This window comes from Tachyglossus aculeatus, chromosome 26 (genome assembly GCF_015852505.1).
Source record: "Tachyglossus aculeatus isolate mTacAcu1 chromosome 26, mTacAcu1.pri, whole genome shotgun sequence".
NCBI classification, from domain to species: domain Eukaryota; kingdom Metazoa; phylum Chordata; class Mammalia; order Monotremata; family Tachyglossidae; genus Tachyglossus; species Tachyglossus aculeatus.
The window spans coordinates 14,801,699-14,824,643 of NC_052091.1; the positions used below are offsets into that span (position 1 = coordinate 14,801,699).

Genomic DNA, 22,945 nt, shown 5'->3' on the forward strand with positions numbered 1-22,945 from the left:
TTATTATCATTATTATTCCCTGGGCCTCAGTTCCCTCATCTGTAAAATGGGGATTAAGATTGCGAGCCCCCTGTGGGACAACCTACTCATCATCATCATCATCCATGGTATTTATTGAGCGCTTACTATGTGCAGAGCACTGTACTAAGCGCTTGGGAAGTACAAATTGGCAACACATAGAGACAGTCCCTACCCAACAGTGGGCTCACTCACCTTGTATCCCCCTCCAGCGCTTAGAACAGTGCTTTGCACGTAGTAAGTGCTTAACAAATGCCATCATTATGTTATTATTATCATTATTATTCCCTGGGCCTCAGTTCCCTCATCTGTAAAATGGGGATTAAGATTGCGAGCCCCCCGTGGGACAACCTACTCACCTTGTATCCCCCTCCAGCGCTTAGAACAGTGCTTCGCACATAGTAAGCGCTTAACAAATGCCGTCATTATATTATCATCATTATTCTCTGGGCCTCAGTTCCCTCACCTGTAAAATGGGGGTGAAGAGTGTGAGCCCCCCCGTGGGACAACCTGATCACCTTGTATCCCCCCCAGCACTTAGAACAGTGCTTCGCACATAGTAAGCGCTTAACAAATGCCATCATCATTATTATTCTCTGGGCCTCAGTTCCCTCGTCTGTAAAATGGGGGTGAAGACTGTGAGCCCCCCGTGGGACAACCTGATCACCTTGTTTCCCCCACCAGCGCTTAGAGCAGTGCTTCGCACATAGTAAGCGCTTAACAAATGCCATCATCATTATTATTCTCTGGGCCTCAGTTCCCTCGTCTGTAAAATGGGGGTGAAGACTGAGCCCCACGTGGGACAACCTACTCACCTTGTATCCCCCCCAGCGCTTAGAGCAGTGCTTCGCACATAGTAAGCGCTTAACAAATGCCATTATATCATTATTCTCTGGGCCTCAGTTCCCTCATCTGTAAAATGGGGGTGAAGACTATGAGCCCCACGTGGGACAACCTACTCACCTTGTATCCCCCCCCCAGCGCTTAGAACAATGCTTTGCACATAGTAAGCGCTTAACAAACGCCATCATCATTATTATTCTCTGGGCCTCAGTTCCCTCAACTGTAAAATGGGGGTGAAGACTGTGAGCCCCCCGTGGGACAACCTGATCACCTTGTATCCCCCACCCAATCAATCAATCAATCAATCAATCAATCGTATTTATTGAGCGCTTACTATGTGCAGAGCACTGGACTAAGCGCTTGGGAAGTACAAATTGGCATCACATAGAGACAGTCCCCACCCAACAGTGGGCTCACAGTCTAAAAGGGGGAGACAGAGAACAGAACCAAACATACCAACAAAATAAAATAAGTAGGATAGAAATGTACAAGTAAAATAAATAAATAAATAAATAAATAGAGTAGTAAATATGTACAACCATATATACATATATACAGGTGCTGTGGGGAAGGGAAGGAGGTAAGACGGTCTGGGCCTCAGTTCCCTCGTCTGTAAAATGGGGGTGAAGACTGTAAGCCCCCTGTGGGACAACCTGATCACCTTGTTTCCCCCCCCCCCCCCAGCGCTTAGAACAGTGCTTCGCACAAAGGAAGCGCTTCACAAATGCCATCGTCATTGTGATGATGTGATGATGATGATGATGATGACGAAGCCTCGCGGCTTCCCTGGGCCGAGGACGGCGGGGGGGGGGGGCGGGGCCCGTCCCGTCACTCCGGGCGCGGGGACGGTTGGCCGGGCGGGGGCGGGGGCGGGGCCCGTCCCGTCCCGTCACTCCGGGCGCGGGGACGGTCGGCCGGGCGCGCGGCGCCGCGAGGGAGGGGGCGGGGCCACGTGGCTCGCTTCGGCTCCTCTTCGGCTTCGGCTCCGGCTCGGCTCGGGCTCGGCTTCGGCTTCGGCTTCGGCTCCGCTTCGGCTCCGGCTCGGCTCGGGCTCGGCTTCGGCTTCGGCTCCGCTTCGGCTCCGGCTTCGGCTCCGGCTCGGCTCGGGCTCGGCTCCGTTCGGCTCCGCTTCGGCTCGGCTTCGGCTCCGGCTCCCGCTCGGCTCGGGCTCGGCTCCGGCTCCGGCTCGGCTTTGGCTCGACTTCCGTTCCTGTTCGGCTCGGCTCGGACTCGGCTCCGGTTCGGCTTCGGCTCGGCTCGGACTCGGCTCCGGTTCGGCTTCGGCTCGGGCTCGGCTTGGACTCCTCGGCTCAGCTTCGGCTCTGCTCGGGCCCCGGCGGGTGGTGTGCTCGGTGAGTGTCGGTGTGATTGCGCCCTCCTGCCCCCCAACCCTAGGGCCTCCCCCCCCCCATCCCCATCCCCTCCCCCCGTGACCTAGGACATCCCCAGCCCGGACCTTCCCCCGGGACCCCCATTCATCCATTCATCCATTCAATCGTATTTAATAAGCGCCTGCCGCGTGCTGGGCACTGTACTAAGCGCTTGGGAAGTACAAGTTGGTGCCTACCCCAGGCCCGGGGCTCCCCATGACAGCCGTCTCCAGCCCGGGCTCCCCCCTGACCCGTTCAAGCCCACCCCTGGGCCTCCCCTCTATCCACTCACCCCCTGACCTAGGATACCCCCAGGCCCGGGGCTCCCCATGACAGTCATCCCCAGCCCGGACTCTCCCCTGACCCAGGACCCCTCCACCCCATGCCCTGCCCTCTATCCACTCACCCCCTGACCCAGGACCCGTCCACCCCAGGACCCGGGGCTCCCCCTGACCCGTTCACTCCCATCCCCGGGCCTCCCCTCTATCTCCTCACCCCCTGACCTAGGACATCCCCAGCCCGGAGCTTCCCCCCGGACCCCAGACCCGGGGCTCCCCATGACAGTCATCCTCAGCCCGGGCTCTCCCCTGACCCAGTCACCCCCTGACCCAGGACCCCTCCACCCCATGCCCTGCCCTCTATCCACTCACCCCCTGACCCAGCCCCCCCCCCCCCGAGGACCCGGGCCCCCCCCCCGACCCGTTCACCCCCACCCCTGGGCCTCCCCTCTATCCAGTCACCCCCTAACCTAGGACATCCCCAGGCCCGGGGCTCCCCATAGCAGTCATCCCTAGCCCGGGCTCTCCCTTGACCCGGTCACCCCCTGACCCCTGGGCCTTCCCTCTATCCACTCACGTCCTGAATTAGGACATCCCCACCCTGGAGCTTCCCCCAGGACCCCACTGACACCGGACCCCCAACCCCCAGCCCTGACCTGGGTCGCCCCCCCTTGTCCTGGGACACCCGGCCCCCAAGCCAGTCCTGGGCCTGAGACCACCGCCTGACAATGGGTCCTGCGTTTGTTTATTGCTTATTCATCCATTTAATCACAATTACCGAGTGCTTACTGTAGGCAGAGCACTGTACTAAGCACTTGGGAAAGTGCAATACAACAGTAAACAGGGACATTCCCTGCCCACCAGGAGCTCACAGTCTAGAGTCTATTGTTACATTGAACTCTCCCAAGCACTTAGTACAGTGCTCTGCACACAGTAAGCACTCAGTAAATAAGGCCCTACTGAGAGCTCACCTCCTCCAGGAGGCCTTCCCAGACTGAGCCCCTTCCCTCCTCTCCCCCTCGTCCCCCTCTCCATCCCCCCATCTTACCTCCTTCCCTTCCCCACAGCACCTGTATATATGTATATGTGTTTGTACATATTTATTACTCTATTTATTTTACTTGTACATATCTATTCTATTTATTTTATTTTGTTAGTATGTTTGGTTTTGTTCTCTGTCTCCCACTTTTAGACTGTGAGCCCACTGTTGGGCAGGGACCGTCTCTATATGTTGCCAATTTGTACTTCCCAAGCGCTTAGTACAGTGCTCTGCACACAGGAAGCGCTCAATAAATACGATTGATGATGATGATGATAAATAAGATTGAATGAATGATTGAATGAACATCCTCCCGGCTCCCCTCGAACCCTGGGGTGGTATTCCCCTCCCACTGAGCCCCTTTGCCGGTGAATGATGCCTCCACCAGCCTCCTCTTGCTGTCCTCATTTTCTCCGTGGCCTCCCTTTCACGTTTCTCCTCTGCAGGCGTCAAGATGGATGAGCTCAGTCAGGCCCTGGCCTGCAGCTTCTCGGTGTCCCGGGAGTTGAACAGCACGGCGGCCCCGCACCCTCGCCTGGCCCAGTATAAATCCAAGTACAGTTCCCTGGAGCAGGGAGAGAGGAGACGCCGACTGCTCGAACTCCAGAAATCGTAAGCGGCCCCTAAAACCGGTCCCCGGAGCAACTCAGAAGGCACCGGGGTTATCTATTAATCAGTTAATCCCAATCGATAGGATTTATTGAGCACTGACTCTGCTCAGAGCACGGTGTGCCATCCTGCTGTCCCTTTTCCCACTGGCAGAGCAGTTTAAAGGTAGAAATCATGACAAGAGACACCTCTTTTTCTTTTTTCTTTAAAGGTTTTTGTTAAGCACCAGGCACTGTACTAAGCATTTGGGTGCTCCGGTTAGGCACAGTTCATGTCCCACAGTCCTAACCCCCATTTTGCAGAGGAGGTAACCGAGATGCAGAAAAGTGAGGTGATTTGCCCAAGGTCACACAGCAGACAAGGGATGGAGCCGGGATTAAAACCCAGATCTTCTGACTCCAGGTCTGAGGTCTTTCCCCTAGGCCACGCTGCTTCTCTGTATGGCCAGGCCTCAGTACAGCTTTTCTTCTTGGCAGATGGGAAATTTCATCTGCAGAGGGGGTCCCTCGCTTGGAAAGGAAGCGGGTGATGTTTCTTCTTTTGTTTTGTTGTCTGTCTCCCCCTCCTAGACTGTGAGCCCGTTGTTGGGTAGGGACCGTCTCTAGATGTTGCCAACTTGACCCCCTCCTTCCTCTCCCCCTCCTCCTCCTCTCCATCCCCCCCCCGCCTTACCTCCTTCCCTTCCCCACAGCACCTGTATATATGTTTGTACGTATTTATTACTCTATTTATTTTACCTGTACATATTTATTCTACTTATTTGTTAGTGTGTTTTGTTTTGTTCTCTATCTCCCTCTTCTAGACTGTAAGCCCACTGTTGGGTAGGGATCGTCTCTATATGTTGCCAACTTGTACTTCCCAATCGCTTAGTACAGTGCTCTGCACACAGCCCTCAATAAATACGATTGAATGAATGAATGAATATGTTGCCAACTTGTACTTCCCAAGCACTTAGTACAGTGCCCTGCACACAGTAAGTGCTCAATAAATACGATTGAATGAATGAATGAACTGAAGGTGGCTGTCTTGTCCAAGTGAGAGGCCGTGTTGGGACAAAAATTTGCCATTTACATTGTCCTAAATGCCAAGATGAAAATAGCAGCCTGTAGGATTATTTGATGAGTTGTGTCTAAGATAGGGAGTCTAATTCCGGTTCTGAGGGCACTATGGCAGTCCAAGCCACAGTGAACCACTGCTTACTAGAAATATTAAGAATTCCATGGAGGGTTGTTAGTCTAGCATCAATACCCGTTGTCACCTCACTGTTTAGAAAAGCCGTTTCTTCATTGCCTTGGGTTCATTCCAGTTTGTTCTTATTCATGGAGTAAATCAATCGGTGGTATTTATTGAGCGCTGACTGTCTGCAGAACACTGTGCTATGTCCTCGGGAGTGAATAATACGAAAGGGTTCGTAGACATTTTCTCTGCCCACCAGGAACTTACAGTCTAGAGGGGGAGACAGCCACTGAAATAAGTTATGGATCGGTACAAAAGTGCCGTGGGGGTGAGGGTGGGGTGACTATCAAGTGCTAAAAGGACAATGCACAGTGAGTGTGTCTAAGTTCATTCATTCAATCGTATTTATTGAGCACTTTGTGCAGACCACTGTACTAAGAGCCTTGAGCTTGTGGTGTTTTCTGAAATACTGGACTGTAGTGCTGTTGTCACTGGGTGGTTCATTCACTTGGGGTGCTCTTAAAATTACATTAGAACAGCCTAAGAGACATTTAATTTAGCCTTAAACTGCTCAGGTGACTTCATTTTGTGGGGGGGGTTTAGTGGTTTTTGTTAAATGCTTTCTATGTTCCAGGCACACTACTAAAAGCTGGGGCAGATACAAGATAATTGGGTTGGACCCAGTCCCTGGCCCATAGTGGGCCTACAGTCTTAATCCCCATTTTACAGATGAGGTAGCAGGCACAGAGAAGTCAAGTGACTTGCCCAAAGTCACACAGCTGATAAGTGATGGAGTGGGAATTAGTACCCAAATCCTCCAGAATCCCAGGCCCATGCTCCTTGTGTTTTATTATTATCAATAATGAATTATATTGTTACTATGTTTTTTATATTCTCTCCCTCTAGATTGTAAGCCCTCTGTGGGCAGGGAACATGTCTACCAACTCTTTCTGTATTGTACTCTCCCAAGTGTTTAATAATAATAATGATAGCATTTATTAAGCGCTTACTATGTGCAAAGCACTGTTCTAAGCGCTGGGGAGGTTACAAGGTGATCAGGTTGTCCCATGGTGGGGGGCTCACAGTCTTCATCCCCATTTTACAGATGAGGGAACTGAGGTCCAGAGAAGTGAAGTGACTTGCCCAAAATCACACAGCTGACAAGTGGTGGAGCCGGGATTTGAACCCATGACCTCCGACTCCAAAACCCGGGCTCTTTCCACTGAGCCACACTGCTTCTCCAACTGTGTGCAGTTTAGAACTGCACACAATCAATCAATCAATCGTATTTATTGAGCGCTTACTGTGTGCAAAGCACTGTACTAAGCGCTTGGGCAGTACAAGTTGGCAACATATAGAGACAGTCCCTACCCAACAGCGGGCTCACAGTCTAAAAGGGGGAGACAGAGAACAAAACCAAACATACTAACAAAATAAAATAAATAGAATAGCTATGTACAAGTAAAATAAATAAATAGAGTAATAAATATGTACAAACATATATACAGGTGCTGTGGGGAAGGGAAGGAGGTAAGTAAGCACACGATAAATACCACTGATTGATCGATTATGAATGAACTGTTGAAAGGATTGATTTGTTCCCCAGAAAGCTTGGGAAACCAGAGAGCCACAAAGTTGGGTTTGGAGCATTTTTCTCTTTCCCAGAGCTCTCTGAACCATCTGCTCCTCTCAGGCCTCAGTAAAGCCTGTTTGAGACCCCAACTAAGGGAGGTCAGTCCTGGCTTTTTCTTTCCATCTGATGCTTGTGTGAACTCGAAGGCATTTCTGAAAACTGCTTGGGAGATCCCCTTTCATCTTCGGTTCCTATTGAGGAAACTGCAGTTTTAGTCTCCCAGAAGGTTAATTCGTATGGCCGGAGCTTCCCTTGAGGGTCCTGGGGTTGGGGAGAGGTGGGGTTTGTTCCTCCAGAAACGGAGCCTCGAGTCGCTGCTTGCCGGGTGTCTGCGGGCGAGAGGATAAGACCCTTTCTGTGCCTTTTTAAGCAAGCGTCTGGATTACGTGAACCATGCCAGGAGGCTGGCCGAAGACGACTGGACAGGAATGGACAGCGAGGAGGAGGAAGAGGAGGAGGAGGGAGACAAAAAGGGAGATGAGGAAATGGACATTGACGTTGGCAAGAAGTTGCCGAAGCGCTATGCCAACCAGGTGAGTGAGCCCCTGGAGTGTTCTGATGTCTGGTGATGTTGCGACAAACGCATATAGCAGCATTATAATAATAATGATAGCATTTATTAAGCGCTTACTATGTGCAAAGCACTGTTCTAAGCGCTAGGGAGGTTACAAGGTGATCAGGTTGGCCCACGGGGGGCTCACAGTCTTCACCCCCATTTTACAGATGAGGTAACTGAGGCCCAGAGAAGTGAAGTGACTTGCCCAAAGTCACACAGCTGACTAGTGGTGGAGCCGGGATTTGAACCCATGACCTCTGACTCCCAAGCCTGGGCTCTTTCCACTGAGCCACGCTGCTTTTAATAGTAGTATTGCTGGTGTTTAGTTCTTTGCGGGGCACTGTAGCAAAGCCTCGTGGAAAGAGCACGGGCCTTAATCCCGGCTCTGCCACTCGCCTGCTCTCTTACCTTGGGCAAGTCACTTTACTTCTGTGCCCCATCTGTAAAATAGGGATTCAATACCTGTTCCCCCTCCTATTTAGATGATGAGCCTCATGGTATTAATTAATAATTGTGGCGTTTAAGTGCTTACTTTGTGCCAAACGCCGTCAAGGAAACCAGTTTTAGGTGGGGGAGAAAGAACAGGGATTGAGTCCTCATTTTACAGATGAGGAAACTGAGTCCCAGAGAAGTGACTAGTCTGAGGTCACACAACAGGCAAGGGCAGAGCGGGGATTAGAACCCAGGTCTTCTGAGTCCCAGACCCACACTCCTTTCACTTGGCCACGCTGTCCGGAGAGAGGCTGCCCCGCTTCTCAGTTACCTCCCAGAGGATCCCGGAGCTGCGGCGGAGAGGGGGGGGGTTCCTTGCTGCGTGGCTGCAGGGTGGCCCGATTACCTGCCCTGCCCCAACTCTTCCGCTGCTGAAAAGGAGGGCCGAAAACCAGACGTGGGCAGGGTGGGAGACGGGTCACCTGCGTACACACAGACTGTCTTTCCCACTGTAGCTCCAGCTTTTTCCGGAGCGGAGGGAAACAGGACACGCATCCCTGGGCTGGAACTGTACGACACGGGAGGAAGTGGAAGCTTAGGAAAGCAGGATATTCGGACCTGCGGAAACAGTTGAGCGGAGAGGGCCAGGAGGAAAGCCGCCGGAGATCTCTTAGCCAACCCTCGTACCGGATGGGTTTCTCCTGGGGTGTGTCTCAAGGAAAAGTCGGGATCAAAATGCTTTCCTGAGTAGGGTGGAATGAAAAATTTCCTTGCAGCAGTAGTACACATTTTGCCCTGAAGATGCCATCGTTATAAAGCTTACTCACCTCAACGTTCACCTCCAGAACCCTTTTCCTCACTTAAAGACGCAGACATTTATCACGAGTAGTCTCCCGGTTAATTATCCGGACGGGACCCGTTGGCCAACAAGGGGGCCCACAGTCCGGTCTCCCCTCCGGCCCCCAGACCCAGCCGAAAGTAGCCCGCAGTAGCTCGGGCCCGGGAGTCCGGAGGTCATGGGTTCTAATCCCGGCTCCGCCACTTGTCTGCCGGGTGACCTCAGGCAAGTCGCTTCACTTCTCTGGGCCTCAGTTACCTCATCTGTAAAACAGGGATTGAGACCGTGAGCCCCACGGGAGATGGACTGTGTCCAGACGGATTTGCTTGTACCTACCCCAGCGCTTAGTACGGTGCCTGGCACATTTTAAGCGCTTAACAAATACCAGAATTATCATTATTATTATTACCTCTGGGGAAGGAGAGCGTGGGCAGGCTCCTGGACTTGCCGAGCCGGTGTGGAATCTGGCCTGGATGCCTCCTGGCTTCCACTCACCAGGGCCTGGCGTAAAGAGATGAGAATCAAAATCATAGATTTTCCTATTGGTTCAGGATCACCCGTACAGTGGCATTTTCATAGACTTAGCCAAAGCCCTCTTAAAAACCCACCTCCTCCAACAAGCCTTCCCGGGTTAGTCAATCAGTGGTATTTACTGAGTGCTGACGGTGTGCAGCACACTGTACTAAGCACCTGGGAGAGTACAGTATAGCAGAGTTGGTAGGCACAATTCATGCCCTCGAAGAGACTTTGGCGGATTAATTCCCCAGCACCATGAGCCTTAGTGCTCCCTAAGTCTTCTCTAGCACTTATGAACCCTATTTATGCCCACCTCCACATTTTACGTTTTTATGTCTGTATGATTTATTGCCAAAATTTAGAGAGGCAGCTTGACCTACTGGAAGGAGCACAGCCCTGGGAATCAAAGAATCTGGGTTCTCATCCCGGCTCCGCCACTGGTCTGAGGTGTGAATTTGGTCAAGTCACTTCACTTCTCTGTGCCTCATTCCCTCTTCGGTAAAATGGGAATTAAGACTTTAAGCCCCCTGTGGGACATGGACTGTGTCCAACCTGATTAGCTTGTATCTACCCCGGCACTTAGTACGGTGCCTGGCACTGTACAACTACCTTTTAAAAAAAATATATTCATTTTTGACCCAAGTTGTATTCATTTTTGTTTGACAGTCCGTTGGCGTGTAAGCTCCTCGAGGGCCAGGAACAATTATTTCTTGTTAGGCCAGGAAACGTGTCTGGTAATTCTTGTATTTTACTCTCCCAAGTGCTTAATACAGTGCTCTGCACATAGGAAGCGCTCAATAAATACCACTGATTAACATTTGTAGGGGGCTGCGGTTTGGCAGAACCTTTGCAGTCACTACTTACTCCTCAGAACTCCTCTGAGAAGTGGATAAATCACGAGCAAGAATTCAAATTCAGATGCTTTAGTCCAGTGCTCTGCACACAGTAAGCGCTCAATAAATGCGATTGAATGAAATTTCATTAGCTAAGTTGCAGACGCAACACAGTACAGTGCTCTGCGCACAGTAAGCTCTTAATAAATACGATTGAATGAATGAATGAATGATCTCAATCAGTCAATCAATGGTATTTATTGAGCGCTTACTTTGTGTAGAACACTGTATTAAGCGCTTAGGAGAGTTCGGTATAGCAATATAACAGACATGTTCCCTTGCCCACAACAAGCAAGAGTCTTGAGGGGAAGACAGACATTAATATAAATAAATAAATTGCAGATATGTACATAAGTGCTGTGGGACTGGGAGGAGGGATGAATAAAGAGAGCAAGTCAGGGTGATGCAGAAGGGAGTAGAAGAAGAGGAAAGGAGGGTTTAGTCAGGGATGGCCTCTTGGAGGAGACTTAAAAAGACTTTGAAGCGGGGGAGAATAATTGTCTGTTGGATCTAAAGCAAAGTTTTTCATCTGGCCATGCCACAGATTCATCCTCTTTGAAATGGAAATGCCCAATCTTGCATGAATGACAAGAGGAAAATGAAAATTTAACGTTAAGCACGGAGCCGTAGCAATGCCGAAAACACCCGGGCACCCAGATCCTTATCATCCCGTGTTGTCCAACCACAGTCTAGCCACACCTGGAGTTTTGCAGGCAGTTCTGGTTGCTGCGTGGTAGGAAAACCAGAGTTAAGGCAGGAAAGATGCCGAGAAAAGCAACCAAAACGGTCATGGAATAATAATAGTAATAATAATATTTGGGGAGTGCTTCCTTTGTGCGAAACAGTGCTCTAAGTGCTGGGGTAGAGAAGATTACCAAGAATGTGAGTCCCAAGTGGGACAGGGTCTGTGCCTGACCTGATTACCTTGTATCTACCCTAGCGCATAGAACAGTGCTTAACAAACATAAAATGATGATAATAATGTTGGACACAGTCCCTGTCCCACACTTGGGCTCACAGACCAAGTGGGAGGGAGAACAGGTATTTCATCCTCATTTTACACATGAGGAAACTGAGGCACAGAAAAATTCGGTGGCTTGCCCGGGGTCCCACAGCAGGCAGTTGGCAGAGCCGGGATTTGGAATGGAATAGCTTATGCTCAAGAAGAGCCTGAAGAGATTAGCATCTTTAAATCTGGAAAGACGAAGGCAGGCTGGGGACATGATTGAAGCCCATGAAATCAGAAAGGGAGTGGATAGGGTACACGTGGAACTGCTATTCAGCAAATCCCCCAGCTCCAGGCCCCAGGGATGGGGTGGGGGTGGAGAGGGGCAATTAATCCTTGCAGGTGATTAAGTTCATGACAAGCAAAAGGAAGCACTTCTCTACACTGAGGTGAGCATGTGGGTTTCACTTCCGCAGGAAATTGTATAGACGGAAGCTCACGGTGGGTTTCAGGAGTCTGAATACATTTCTGGGTGGAAGGTCCATGTGGGCTATTAGAAAGAAAGGTGAGGATGTTAGAAGGTCCATCCCTAGCCCTGAGTTTGGCTCTCCAGCGAGGCCACCTGCACCCTGGGCCTCGGAACGGTCACTGGCGCCTTCGACAGAAGTCAAATTTGGGGCTGGACAGACCATTGGTTTACATTCTGGCAAACGGAGTTTGTGGCAGAAAAGCTTAGGCGGTGCTGTCTTCAGTCTGGGCACATTTTTCATGGATTTTATGACCCTAAAACTTTTCGGGGGCCCAGAACAGGTTAAGGGTTGTTTTGGGAATGATATAGTATTTGAAAATTGCTGGATTTTTTTCCATTTTGACCTCGTGAAATCTCAGAGAGAGAGAGAAAGAGAAAGGAAAAATACGTATGTATGTATAGTTGTAGCTTCCTCTGTTCCCCTCCTTCCAGGAACACTTCCCTTAAGGGCTTTCCCGCCCCTTCAGCTGCTCCAAATGCTCTCTTTTGAGAACCTTTGTATTCCCTCAGAGAGCTTTCTCACCCCCTTCTCCATGTGGTCCATAGGCTTTCTTGCTCCTCCCCTTGACCGGAGCATTCCCTAAAAAGGCTGGTTCCACCCGCTCGCAACAAAATTCTGGGCATCACCAGGAGCGAGAGAAAAAGTTTTGCCAGCATCTGGAGGACTCCGCCTAGGCTAGCCTAGCTTAGCCGTGGAAGAGGGTGCCTGCACTTTGAGCCACACTGTGTCTGACCCTACTCCGAGGTAGGGAAGGTATTAGAGGGAGGGCTCTTCCCAAGGGGGCTTCGGTGGCCGGATTTCTGCGGCTGCAGCCTCCTTGCTCACCTCCCCGGTTCCATCCTCTCCCTTCTCCTGTCCACACTTCACTCTGCTGCCTGGATCACTTTTTTAAAACACGGTTCTGCGAACATCACCCCACTCCTCAAAAACCTCCAATGGGGGCCCATCCACTTCGACATCAAGCAGAACTCCTGTCCGTTGGCTTTAAGGCACTCATTCAGCTCTCCCCCACCACCCCCAGCTAACCTCGCTCCTTTCCTACTAAAACACAGCCCTCACACTTCATTCCTCTAATTCCAACCTCCTGACTTTCCCTCGCGTTGCCTTTCTGTGCCATCTACTCCTTGCTCCCACCTTCCTTCCTGCCTGGACCTCCCTCCCACTTCATATCAATGTTAGAAGAAGAAGAAGAAGAGGAGCGTGGCTCAGTTGGAAAGAGCATGGGCTTTGGAGTCAGAGGTCATGGGTTCAAATCCCAGCTCTGCCAATTATCAGCTGTGTGACTTTGGGCAAGTCACTTAACTTCTCTGGGCCTCAGTTACCTCATCTGTAAAATGGGGATTAAGACTGTGAGCCCCCCGTGGGACAACCTGATCACTTTGTAACTTCCCCAGCGCTTAGAACAGTGCTTTGCACATAGTAAGCGCTTAATAAATGCCATTATTATTATATCTGACAGATCAGCACTCTTCCCCTCTTTGAAGCTCTTTCGAAATCACACCTCTTCCAGGAAGCTTTCTCGTCTGTGCTGTCTCTTCCCCACCCTATTCCCCCTTCCTTCTGCATCATCTGTGCATTTGAATTCACACACGCACTTCCCCTAACCTCAGCCCTTTTGTCCCTATCTATCAATCAGTCAGTGGTATTTATTGAACACTTACTGTGTGCAGAGCACTGTACTAAGCACTTGGGAGAGTACAGTACAACAGAATTGGTAGACACGTTCCTATATCCTTTTACTCATTGTGGGCAGGAAACGTCTGCCAACTCTGTTACATTGTACTCTCCCAAGTACTTAGTAATAATAATAATAATGATGATGGCATTTATTAAGCACTTACTATGTGCAAATGTTCAATATCCAGTAAGCACTCAACAAATACGAAGAATGGATTGATGATTCTCCGCTGCTTTCCCTACCTGTAATTTATTTTAACTTCTATCTCCCCAACTAGACCATATGCTCTTTGAGGGCAGGAATCATACCTACACACTCAATTATACTCCCAAGCTCTTAGTACAGTGCTGTGCGCCCAGTAAGTGCTCAATAAATACCACTGACTGAGTGATTGAGTGGTGTAGCCGTCTCTCCCCATATCAGAGAGAAATTTCTCAGTGTTGGTTTCCAGGCTGTCCAACAGCTTTCTCCACAGTGCTTATCACTTTTCCTTACCGCAGTGCCAAACTCCTCACACCTTCCAACGTTCGCCTTCTCATTGTACCCCACTCTGGACTCTCTCACTTCCTACGTGATGTCTATCCTGCCCAAATCCGCCAGACCCGGCTCTCTCCATCTTCATAGCCCGGTGAAAATCCCACCTCCTCCAAGAAGGCTTCTCCCCATGCATTCCCAACAGCTCAGTCTCATCAAATGCACACCCACCCTTAGGACTTGTACATTTTATTCCTGTACTCATCCCTCGGGTATATGTGTTTATTTTGCATTTATATATGAATCTGTACACTCAGTTATTTGTTCAGCTGTTTTATCCCGATGTATTCTTACTGCTTCGTGCTCTATTCTTGGGCTTCCTCTTGCTTTCATTATCAGTATGTCCACGTCTTTCTACTCTATTACATCCCCCTACTTGTAATTTATTTTAGCGTCTGTCTCCCCCACTAAAGTCTAAACTCCTTGAGGACAGGGATTATGCCCCAAGTACTTAATACAGGACTCATTAGAGAGTAAGGGCTCAATAAAAAAAATGTGGATTATTTAATTGACTCTGCCTCTCTCCCCTATTCACCTGTAAGGCCTTTGAAAACGGGGCATGTGTATCTTATTTACGTACTTTCCCAAGTACTTAGTATAGTCCCTATACTATGCTCTAAAGCCATTGATGGAATGACTGATTAAGAACCTAGGGATTGGAATGGTCTTGGGAGCAAATGAAAATGAAGGTGAAGGGGGCGGGGGATGGCGGGGTGCTTTTCTGTGTTTTTTTTCTGGGATTTTTTGGAAACTAAATCTGTAGTGAAAAAAATATTGATGGTCACCCCCACTAAACCATTAATGCTAGCCATTGCAGGCTTTTTTCACAAGAAGTATCACAGCATGATGTTGTGAAGGTGGGGCCTCCAGGATATAGTGATGAGAGAGAGGAGTCAAGGATAACACCAAGTTATGGGCTTGTGAGACAGGAAGGATTGGTGGTGCCGTTGTAGGGTGATGGGAAAGTCAGAGGGAAGGTACGGTTTAGATGGGAAGATGAGGAGTTCTGTTTTGGACATATTACCAGGCGCTGTTCTAAGCACTGGGGTAGATACAGGATAATTGGGTTGGACACAGTCCCTGTCCCAAAGCTCACAGTCTTAATCCTCATTTTACAGGTGTGGGAACTGATGATGATGGTATCTGTTAAGCGCTTACTATGTACCAAGCACTTCTAAGCACTGGGATAGATAGAAGGTAATCAGATTGCCCATGTGGGGCTCACAGTCTTAATCCCCATTTTCCAGATGAGGTAACTGAGGCACAGAGAAGTGAAGTGACTTGCCCCAAGTCACACAGCTGGTAAGTGGCGGAGCCGGGATTAGAACCCACGACCTCTGGCTCCCAAGCCCAGGCTCTTTCCACAAAGTCGCGCTGCTTCTCTTCCTTATTAGTTCCCCACAAGGATTTTTCTGTTTCCTATAGAAAACCGAAAAGCAGCATGACCTAGTGGATAGATCCCAGGCCCGAAGGTCACGGGTCCTGATCCCAGCTCTGCCACTTGCCTGCTGTGTGACCTTGGCCAAATCATTTAACCTCTCTGTGCCTCAGGAAAATGGTGATTGACTGTGAGCCCCATATAGGACAGGGACTGTGTCCAACCTGATTAGGTTGTATCTACCCCAGTGCTTAGAACAGTGCCTGACACATAGTAAGTGCTTAACAAATACGTTCTTTTTTTTTTTTTTAATAAAAAAAGGAAACGGTAAGCCTCACCTCCCGTCTCTCTGTTCCCTAGCTGATGCTTTCCGAGTGGCTGATCGACGTACCTTCGGACCTGGCCCAGGAGTGGATTGTGGTGGTGTGCCCTGTTGGGAAACGAGCCCTTATTGTGGCTTCTCGGGTAAGCGGTTGGGGTGGGTGCCGACCCCATCCACTGGGCCGGAGATGGGGGCTGCTCTTCTGTCTCCCCGGTGTCCAGGTGAGTCAAGATTCGGCCTTGCTTTCTTCACAGGGCTCTACTGCAGCGTATACCAAGAGTGGCTTTTGTGTCAACAGATTCCCTTCCCTGCTCCCGGGAGGCAACAGGCATAACTCAATGACAGGAAAAGGTAATAATCCAAATCCTCTTCTCCTCATCTCCAAATGGAGCCCTGCCCGACCCGTTCTCTACATCAGTCAGCTATTGATTCACTGATTGGTGGTTGATGTATTTATTGAGCATTTTCTGCATGCAGAAAACTGTTCTAAGCACTTGGGAGAGTATTTTTTAATAGGTGTTTGTTAAGCGCTTACTATGTGCCAGGCACTGTACTGAGTGCTGAGGTAGTCAGCTAATCAGATTGGACTCATTCTTTGTCCCATATGGGGCTCACCATCTTAATCCCCACTTTGCAGATGAGGGAACTCAGGCACAGAGAAGTGAAGTGACTTGCCCAAGGTCACACATATTAATGTCTGTCTCCCCCTCACCCGTGGACTGTAAACTCACTGTGGGCAGGGAACGTGTCTGTTTATTGTTGTACTGTACTTTCCCATGCGCTTCGTATAGTGCCCTGTCCTCAGTCAATATGACTGACTGAATGAATGAATGGATGAAATGGCCAAGCTAAGATTAGAACTCAGATCCTTCTGATACCCAAGCCCGTGCTCTTTCCAGGCTGCTTCGCACAGCCCGCGTAGCCTTAATAAAAGCAAATCTCCTGAAAGAGGCCCTCCCTGACCAAACCCTCATTTCCTCTTCTCCGGCTCCTTTCTGTATCTCCCTTGCATTTGGATTTTCACCACCACTTTGGGTACGAAAAGCCACAGTTTCTCGATTTATATTCACGTCTGTCTCCCCCTCTAGACTGTAAGCCCATTTTGGGCAGAGATGAGAATGAGGGAATGAAGCGTGGGAGAGGAGCGTGGTTAGGTGGAGGGGCTAGACCTGGTTGAGTGACTTAAAGCCGATGGTCAGGAGTTTCTGCTTGATGGGGAGAGGAAGGGGAAACGATTTTAGGTTTTTGAGGTGTGCGGAGAACATTGATTGGGGTGGCAGAGTGAAATACGGACTGGAGAGGGGGAGGCTGGAGGTAGGGAGGTCAGCGCGGAGGCTGCTTCAGAAGTCTGGGTAGTAATTACCGTATTTGTTAAAGCGCTTACTATGTGCCAAGCACTGTTCTAAGCGCTGGGGTAGATATAAGGTAAGCAGGTTGTCCCACGTGGGGCTCACAGTCTTCATCCCCATTTGACAGATGAGGGAACTGAGGCACAGAGTAGCTAAGTGACTTGCCCAAAGTCACACAGCTGATAAGTGGCGGAGCCGGGATTGGAACCACAACCTATTACTCTATTTATTTATTACTCTATTTATTTTACTATTACTCTATTTATTTTACTTGTACATATCTATTCTATTTATTTTATTTTGTTAATATGTTTTGTTCTCTGTCTCCCCCTTCTAGACTGTGAGCCCACTGTTGGGTAGGGATCGTCTGTATATGTTGCCAACTTGTACTTCCCAAGTGCTTAGGACAGTGCTCTGCACACAGTAAGCACTCAGTAAATATGATTGATTGATTGATTGATTGATTGACCTCTGACTCCCAAGCCCGGGCTCTTTCCACTGAGCCACGCTGCTTCTCATAGGTCCAGCCTGCCTGGCCCGGTGTGCTGGCTGCTTGAGGAGCGGAAAGGGCAGCCTCTTGCACTGTTGTAGAGGAAGTTGCTAGTGGAGGTCCGAATCAAGAGTGGCCCCCACAGGGTTGGGATTTCAGCCTGGAGCTTTTCCAGGACTCTTCTGCTTAGTCAGTGGGATCAGAGTTGGGAAATTTCCTGTAGCGCAAAGTAACGGTGGAGCGGCAGTTTTCCTTCGGGTCTAATAATAATGGTGGTGGTAGCAGTAGTAATACTAAAAAAAACAGCAACCCTGAACTTGAACCCTGCATTTCCGAGTGTGTTTTGCTGAGTCTGTTGTGTTTCTCTCCCTAGACTTTACCATCCTGGATTGCATCTACAGTGAAGTGAACCAAACCTACTACGTTCTGGATGTGATGTGCTGGAGGGGACACCCCGTCTATGATTGCCAGGTAGGGATCATCATCATCATCATCAATCGTATTTATTGAGCGCTTACTATGTGCAGAGCACTGTACTAAGCGCTTGGGAAGTACAAATTGGCAACCTGTAGTGACAGTCCCTACCCAACAGTGGGCTCACAGTCTGAAAGGGGGGAGACAGAGCACAAAACCAAACATACTAACAAAATAAAATAAATAGAATAGATATGTAGAATACCTCTTCTGCCCCGGCCCCCTTCTCGTCTGAGGGGTTCCTTCCTGGGAAGCAGCCTGGCCTGTGGATACAGCCTGGGTCTGAGAGTCTGAGGACCTGGGTTCTAATCCCAGCACTGCCACTTGCCTGCGTGTGACCTTGGTCAAATCATGTAACTTCTCTGTGACTCAGTTCCCTCATCTGCAGAATGGGGATTCAATCCCTGTTCTCCCTCCTGCTTAGACTGGGAGCCCCATGTGGCCTGATGATCTTGCATCTATCCCAGCGCTTAGTACAGTGCATGGCACATACTAAGTGATTAAGCGCAGGCCTGGGGTTCAGAGGGCCTGGGTTCTAATTCCAGCTCTGCCTCTTGTCTGCTGTGTGACCTCGAACAAGTCACTTTACTGTTTTGTTACCTCATCTATAAAATGAAGATTAAGACTGCGCCCCCATATGGGACATATCTATTCTATTTATTTTATTTTGTTAGTATGTTTGGTTTTGTTCTCTGTCTCCCCCTTTTAGACTGTGAGCCCATTGTTGGGTAGGGACTGTCTCTATATCTTGCCATCTTGTACTTCCCAAGCGCTTAGTACAGTGCTCTGCACACAGTAAGCGCTGAACAAATACGATTGATTGATTGACTGATTGACAGGGTCTGTGTCCAACCCAATTATCTTATTACTCTATTTTATTTGTACATATTTATTCTATTTATTTTATTTTGTTAATATGTTTTGTTTTTCTGTCTGTCTCCCCCTTCTAGACTGTGAGCCCGCTGTTGGGTGGGGACCGTCTCTATATGTTGCCAACTTGTACTTCCCAAGCACTTAGTACAGTGCTCTGCCCACAGTAAGCGCTCAATAAATACGATTGAATGAATGAATGAATGACTCTTGTCCCTACCCCAGAGCTTAGTACACTGCCTATCTTAGTAAGCGCTTAACAAATTCCATGAAAATATTGTTTACCTTATTATTGTAATGTCATTGGAGGGCTTCCCTGTTCCATCTACGTGACCAGCTCCCGAGTTTGTACGGGACGCGGAGAATCGAAATCATCGGTGTTTCTTCCTTGGCGGTCTTTGAGTGCCCATAAAGTAACTTTAGGCCAAAAGAAAAGGCAAGCGGGTGGATCAGAAAGGAGCGCGGGAATCCTGAGGTGATGAGGGTGAGAAATGAAACAGGGTGATGAATGGCCAACCACCCTGGGTTCTCTTAGTCAATCGTTCGATGGTGTTTATTGAGCACTTACTGTATGCAGGGCACTGTACTAAGCGCTTGGGAAAGTACAGTGCAGAAGAGGTGGTAGACACGATCCCTGAACCACAAGGAGCTCACAGTCTCCTCGCTCAAGGCATGATCCTAAATGGTAAGGAAATTATTCCTGAGTTTGGGAGGAGTGCATGTCTACATTCGTAATCTATAAATTGATATAAATTAAGTTAGTCTGTCTCTCCCTCAATACTATGAGTTTGTGGTAGGCAAAGAATCATGTCTACCAACTCAGTTGTATTTTAGTCCCCTAAGCACTTAGTAATCTCGTTATATTATGTTATATTATTATATGTTATATGTTATAATATATATTACTATATGTTATATCTCGTTATATTATGTTGTACTTCCAAAGTGCATAGTACAGTGCTCTGCTCACAGTAAGCGCTCAGTAAATACCACCGATGGATTGGTTGAGAAAGGGGGCGGGCAGCTACTCCCACTCTGTTCCTATCGAAGCACAAGTGAAAGGAATCAAATGGTTGGGCCGGTAAGAGTTACACGAATTGACATTTGAGGAGTGAAAACACAAATTACTTTTCTTAATGGTGCAAGTTTGTCATCTTCATGTTCATTCCAACTGGAGAGGCATTTGCCACTACTTCCTTGGTTGTAATTTAAAGGGTCAACTGAAACTTTCTGAGCCTCCATAGAGGGGGAGTTTGGCTTTTAAATTGTGTTTTCTTTTATACTCCAGAAGCAGCTACTAACCCAGCTCTGCCACACGTCTGCTGTGTGACCCTGGGCAAGTCACTTAACCTCTCTGAGCCTCAGTTACCTCATCTGTAAAATGGGGATTAAAACTATGAGCCCCACGTGGGACAACCTGATCACCTTGTATCGTGGTGATTAAGACTGTGAGCCCCGCGTGGGACAATCTGATCACCTTGTAACCTCCCCAGCACTTAAAACAATCAATCAATCAATCGTATTTATTGAGCGCTTACTATGTGCAGAGCACTGTACTAAGCGCTTGGGAAGTACAAATTGGCATCACATAGAGACAGTCCCTACCCGATAGTGGGCTCACAGTCTAAAAGGGGGAGACAGAGAACAGAACCAAACATACCAACAAAATAAAATAAGTAGGATAGAAATGTACAAGTAAAATAAATAAATAAATAAATAAACAGAGTAATAAATATGTACAACCATATATACATATATACAGGTGCTGTGGGGAGGGGAAGGCGGCAAGGCGGGGGGATGGAGAGGGGGACGAGGGGGAGAGGAAAGAAGGGGCTCAATCTGGGAAGGCCTCCTGGAGGAGGTGAGCTCTCAGCAGGGCCTTGAAGGGAGGAAGAGAGCTAGCTTGGCGGATGGGCAGAGGGAGGGCATTCCAGGCCCGGGGGATGACGTGGGCCGGGGGTCGACGGCGGGACAGGCGAGAGCGAGGTACAGTGAGGAGATTAGCGGCGGAGGAGCGGAGGGTGCGGGCTGGGCAGTAGAAGGAGAGAAGGGAGGTGAGGTAGGAGGGGGCGAGGTGATGGACAGCCTTGAAGCCCAGGGTGAGGAGTTTCTGCCTGATGCGCAGATTGATCGGTAGCCATTGGAGGTTTTTGAGGAGGGGAGTGATATGTCCAGAGCGTTTCTGGACAAAGATAATCCGGGCAGCAGCATGAAGTATGGATTGAAGTGGAGAGAGACACGAGGATGGGAGATCAGAGAGAAGGCTAGTGCAGTAGTCCAGACGGGATAGGATGAGAGCTTGAATGAGCAGGGTAGCGGTTTGGATGGAGAGGAAAGGGCGGATCTTGGCAATGTTGCGGAGCTGAGACCGGCAGGTTTTGGTGACGGCTTGGATGTGAGGGGTGAATGAGAGAGCGGAGTCGAGGATGACACCAAGGTTGCGGGCTTGTGAGACGGGAAGGATGGTAGTGCCGTCAACAGAGATGGGAAAGTCAGGGAGAGGACAAGGTTTGGGAGGGAAGACAAGGAGCTCAGTCTTCGACATGTTGAGCTTTAGGTGGCGGGCGGACATCCAGATGGAGATGTCCTGAAGGCAGGAGGAGATGCGAGCCTGGAGGGAGGGGGAGAGAGCAGGGGCAGAGATGTAGATCTGGGTGTCATCAGCGTAGAGGTGATAGTTGAAGCCGTGGGAGCGAATGAGGTCACCAAGGGAGTGAGTGTAGATTGAGAACAGAAGGGGACCAAGCACTGAACCTTGGGGAACTCCCACAGTAAGAGGATGGGAGGGGGAGGAGGAGCCTGCAAAAGAGACTGAGAAAGAACGACCGGAGAGATAAGAGGAGAACCAGGAGAGGACGGAGTCTGTGAAGCCAAGGTCAGATAACGTGTTGAGGAGAAGGGGGTGGTCCACAGTGTCAAAGGCAGCTGAGAGGTCGAGGAGGATTAGGACAGAGTATGAGCCGTTGGATTTGGCAAGCAGGAGGTCATTGGTGACCTTTGAGAGCGCAGTTTCCGTGGAATGAAGGGGACGGAAGCCAGACTGGAGGGGGTCGAGGGGAGAGTTGTTGTTGAGGAATTCTAGGCAGCGCGTGTAGACAACTCGTTCAAGGAGTTTGGAAAGGAATGGTAGGAGGGATATGGGACGATAACTAGAAGGTGAGGTGGGGTCAAGAGAGGGTTTTTTTAGGATGGGAGAGACATGGGCATGTTTGAAGGCAGAGGGGAAGGAACCAGTGGAGAGTGAGCGGTTGAAGATGGAAGTTAAGGAGGGGAGAAGGGATGGAGCGAGAGATTTCATAAGATGAGAGGGAATGGGGTCAGAAGCACAGGTGGCCGGAGTAGCACTTGAGAGGAGGGAGGAGAGTTCCTCTGAGGATACCACTGGGAAGGATGGGAGAGTAGCAGAGAATGTTGAGAGCCGGGGGGTTGGAGAAAGGGGGGAAGAGACTTTGGGGAGGTCGGACCTGATGGATTTAATTTTGTTAATGAAGTAGGAGGCCAGATCGTTGGGGGTGAGGGAAGGAGGAGGGGGAGGAACCGGGGGCCTGAGAAGGGAGTTGAATGTACGGAAGAGCTGGCGGGGGTGATGGGCATGGGTGTCAATAAGGGAGGAGAAATAGTTTTGTCTGGCAGAAGAGAGGGCTGAGTTAAGGCAGGAAAGGATAAACTTGAAGTGAACGAGGTTGGCATGGTGTTTAGACTTTCGCCAGCAGCGTTCGGCAGCTCGAGCATAAGAGCGAAGGAGGCGGACAGTGGCAGTGATCCAGGGCTGTGGGTTAGTGGTGCGAGAGCGGCGAAGGGAAAGGGGAGCGAGCGAGTCTAGCTGAGTAGAAAGGGTAGAGTTGAGAGCAGTAATCTGATCATCAAGACTGGGTAGAGAGGAGAGGGCGGCGAGGTGGGGTGTGAGGCGTTCCGAAAGATGGGTGGGGTCCAGAGAGCGGAGATCTCTGTGAGGGAGTAATACGGATTTACAGGGGAAAGGAGTGTGAGTGAGGAGGCAGGTGAGAAGATTATGATCAGAGAGAGGGATCACAGAGTTGGTGAGGGTGGACACAGTGCAGCGGTAGGAGATGATGAGGTCGAGGGTATGACCAAGTTGGTGAGTGGGTGAGGTGGGGTGGAGGAAGAGGTTGGCAGCGTCAAGGAGAGATAGAAGGCGGGCGGCAGAGGAGT

General features: G+C 49.6%; 1 protein-coding gene across 2 annotated transcripts in view; it reads left to right on the forward strand.

Moving 5' to 3' along the window:
• Positions 1 to 2,133: 2,133 nt before the first annotated feature.
• The window catches only part of LOC119946125 (snurportin-1-like), a 30,525-nt gene continuing 9,713 nt past the window's right edge, over positions 2,134 to 22,945 (forward strand). For both annotated transcript variants that reach the window (XM_038767545.1, XM_038767546.1), the window contains exons 1-6: positions 2,134 to 2,213; positions 3,995 to 4,160; positions 7,337 to 7,499; positions 15,628 to 15,732; positions 15,844 to 15,940; positions 17,802 to 17,899. In XM_038767545.1, coding sequence (XP_038623473.1) covers positions 4,003 to 4,160; positions 7,337 to 7,499; positions 15,628 to 15,732; positions 15,844 to 15,940; positions 17,802 to 17,899 — 621 coding nt within the window. In that variant the 5' untranslated portion in view covers positions 2,134 to 2,213; positions 3,995 to 4,002. The remainder of the gene's footprint in view (positions 2,214 to 3,994; positions 4,161 to 7,336; positions 7,500 to 15,627; positions 15,733 to 15,843; positions 15,941 to 17,801; positions 17,900 to 22,945) is intronic.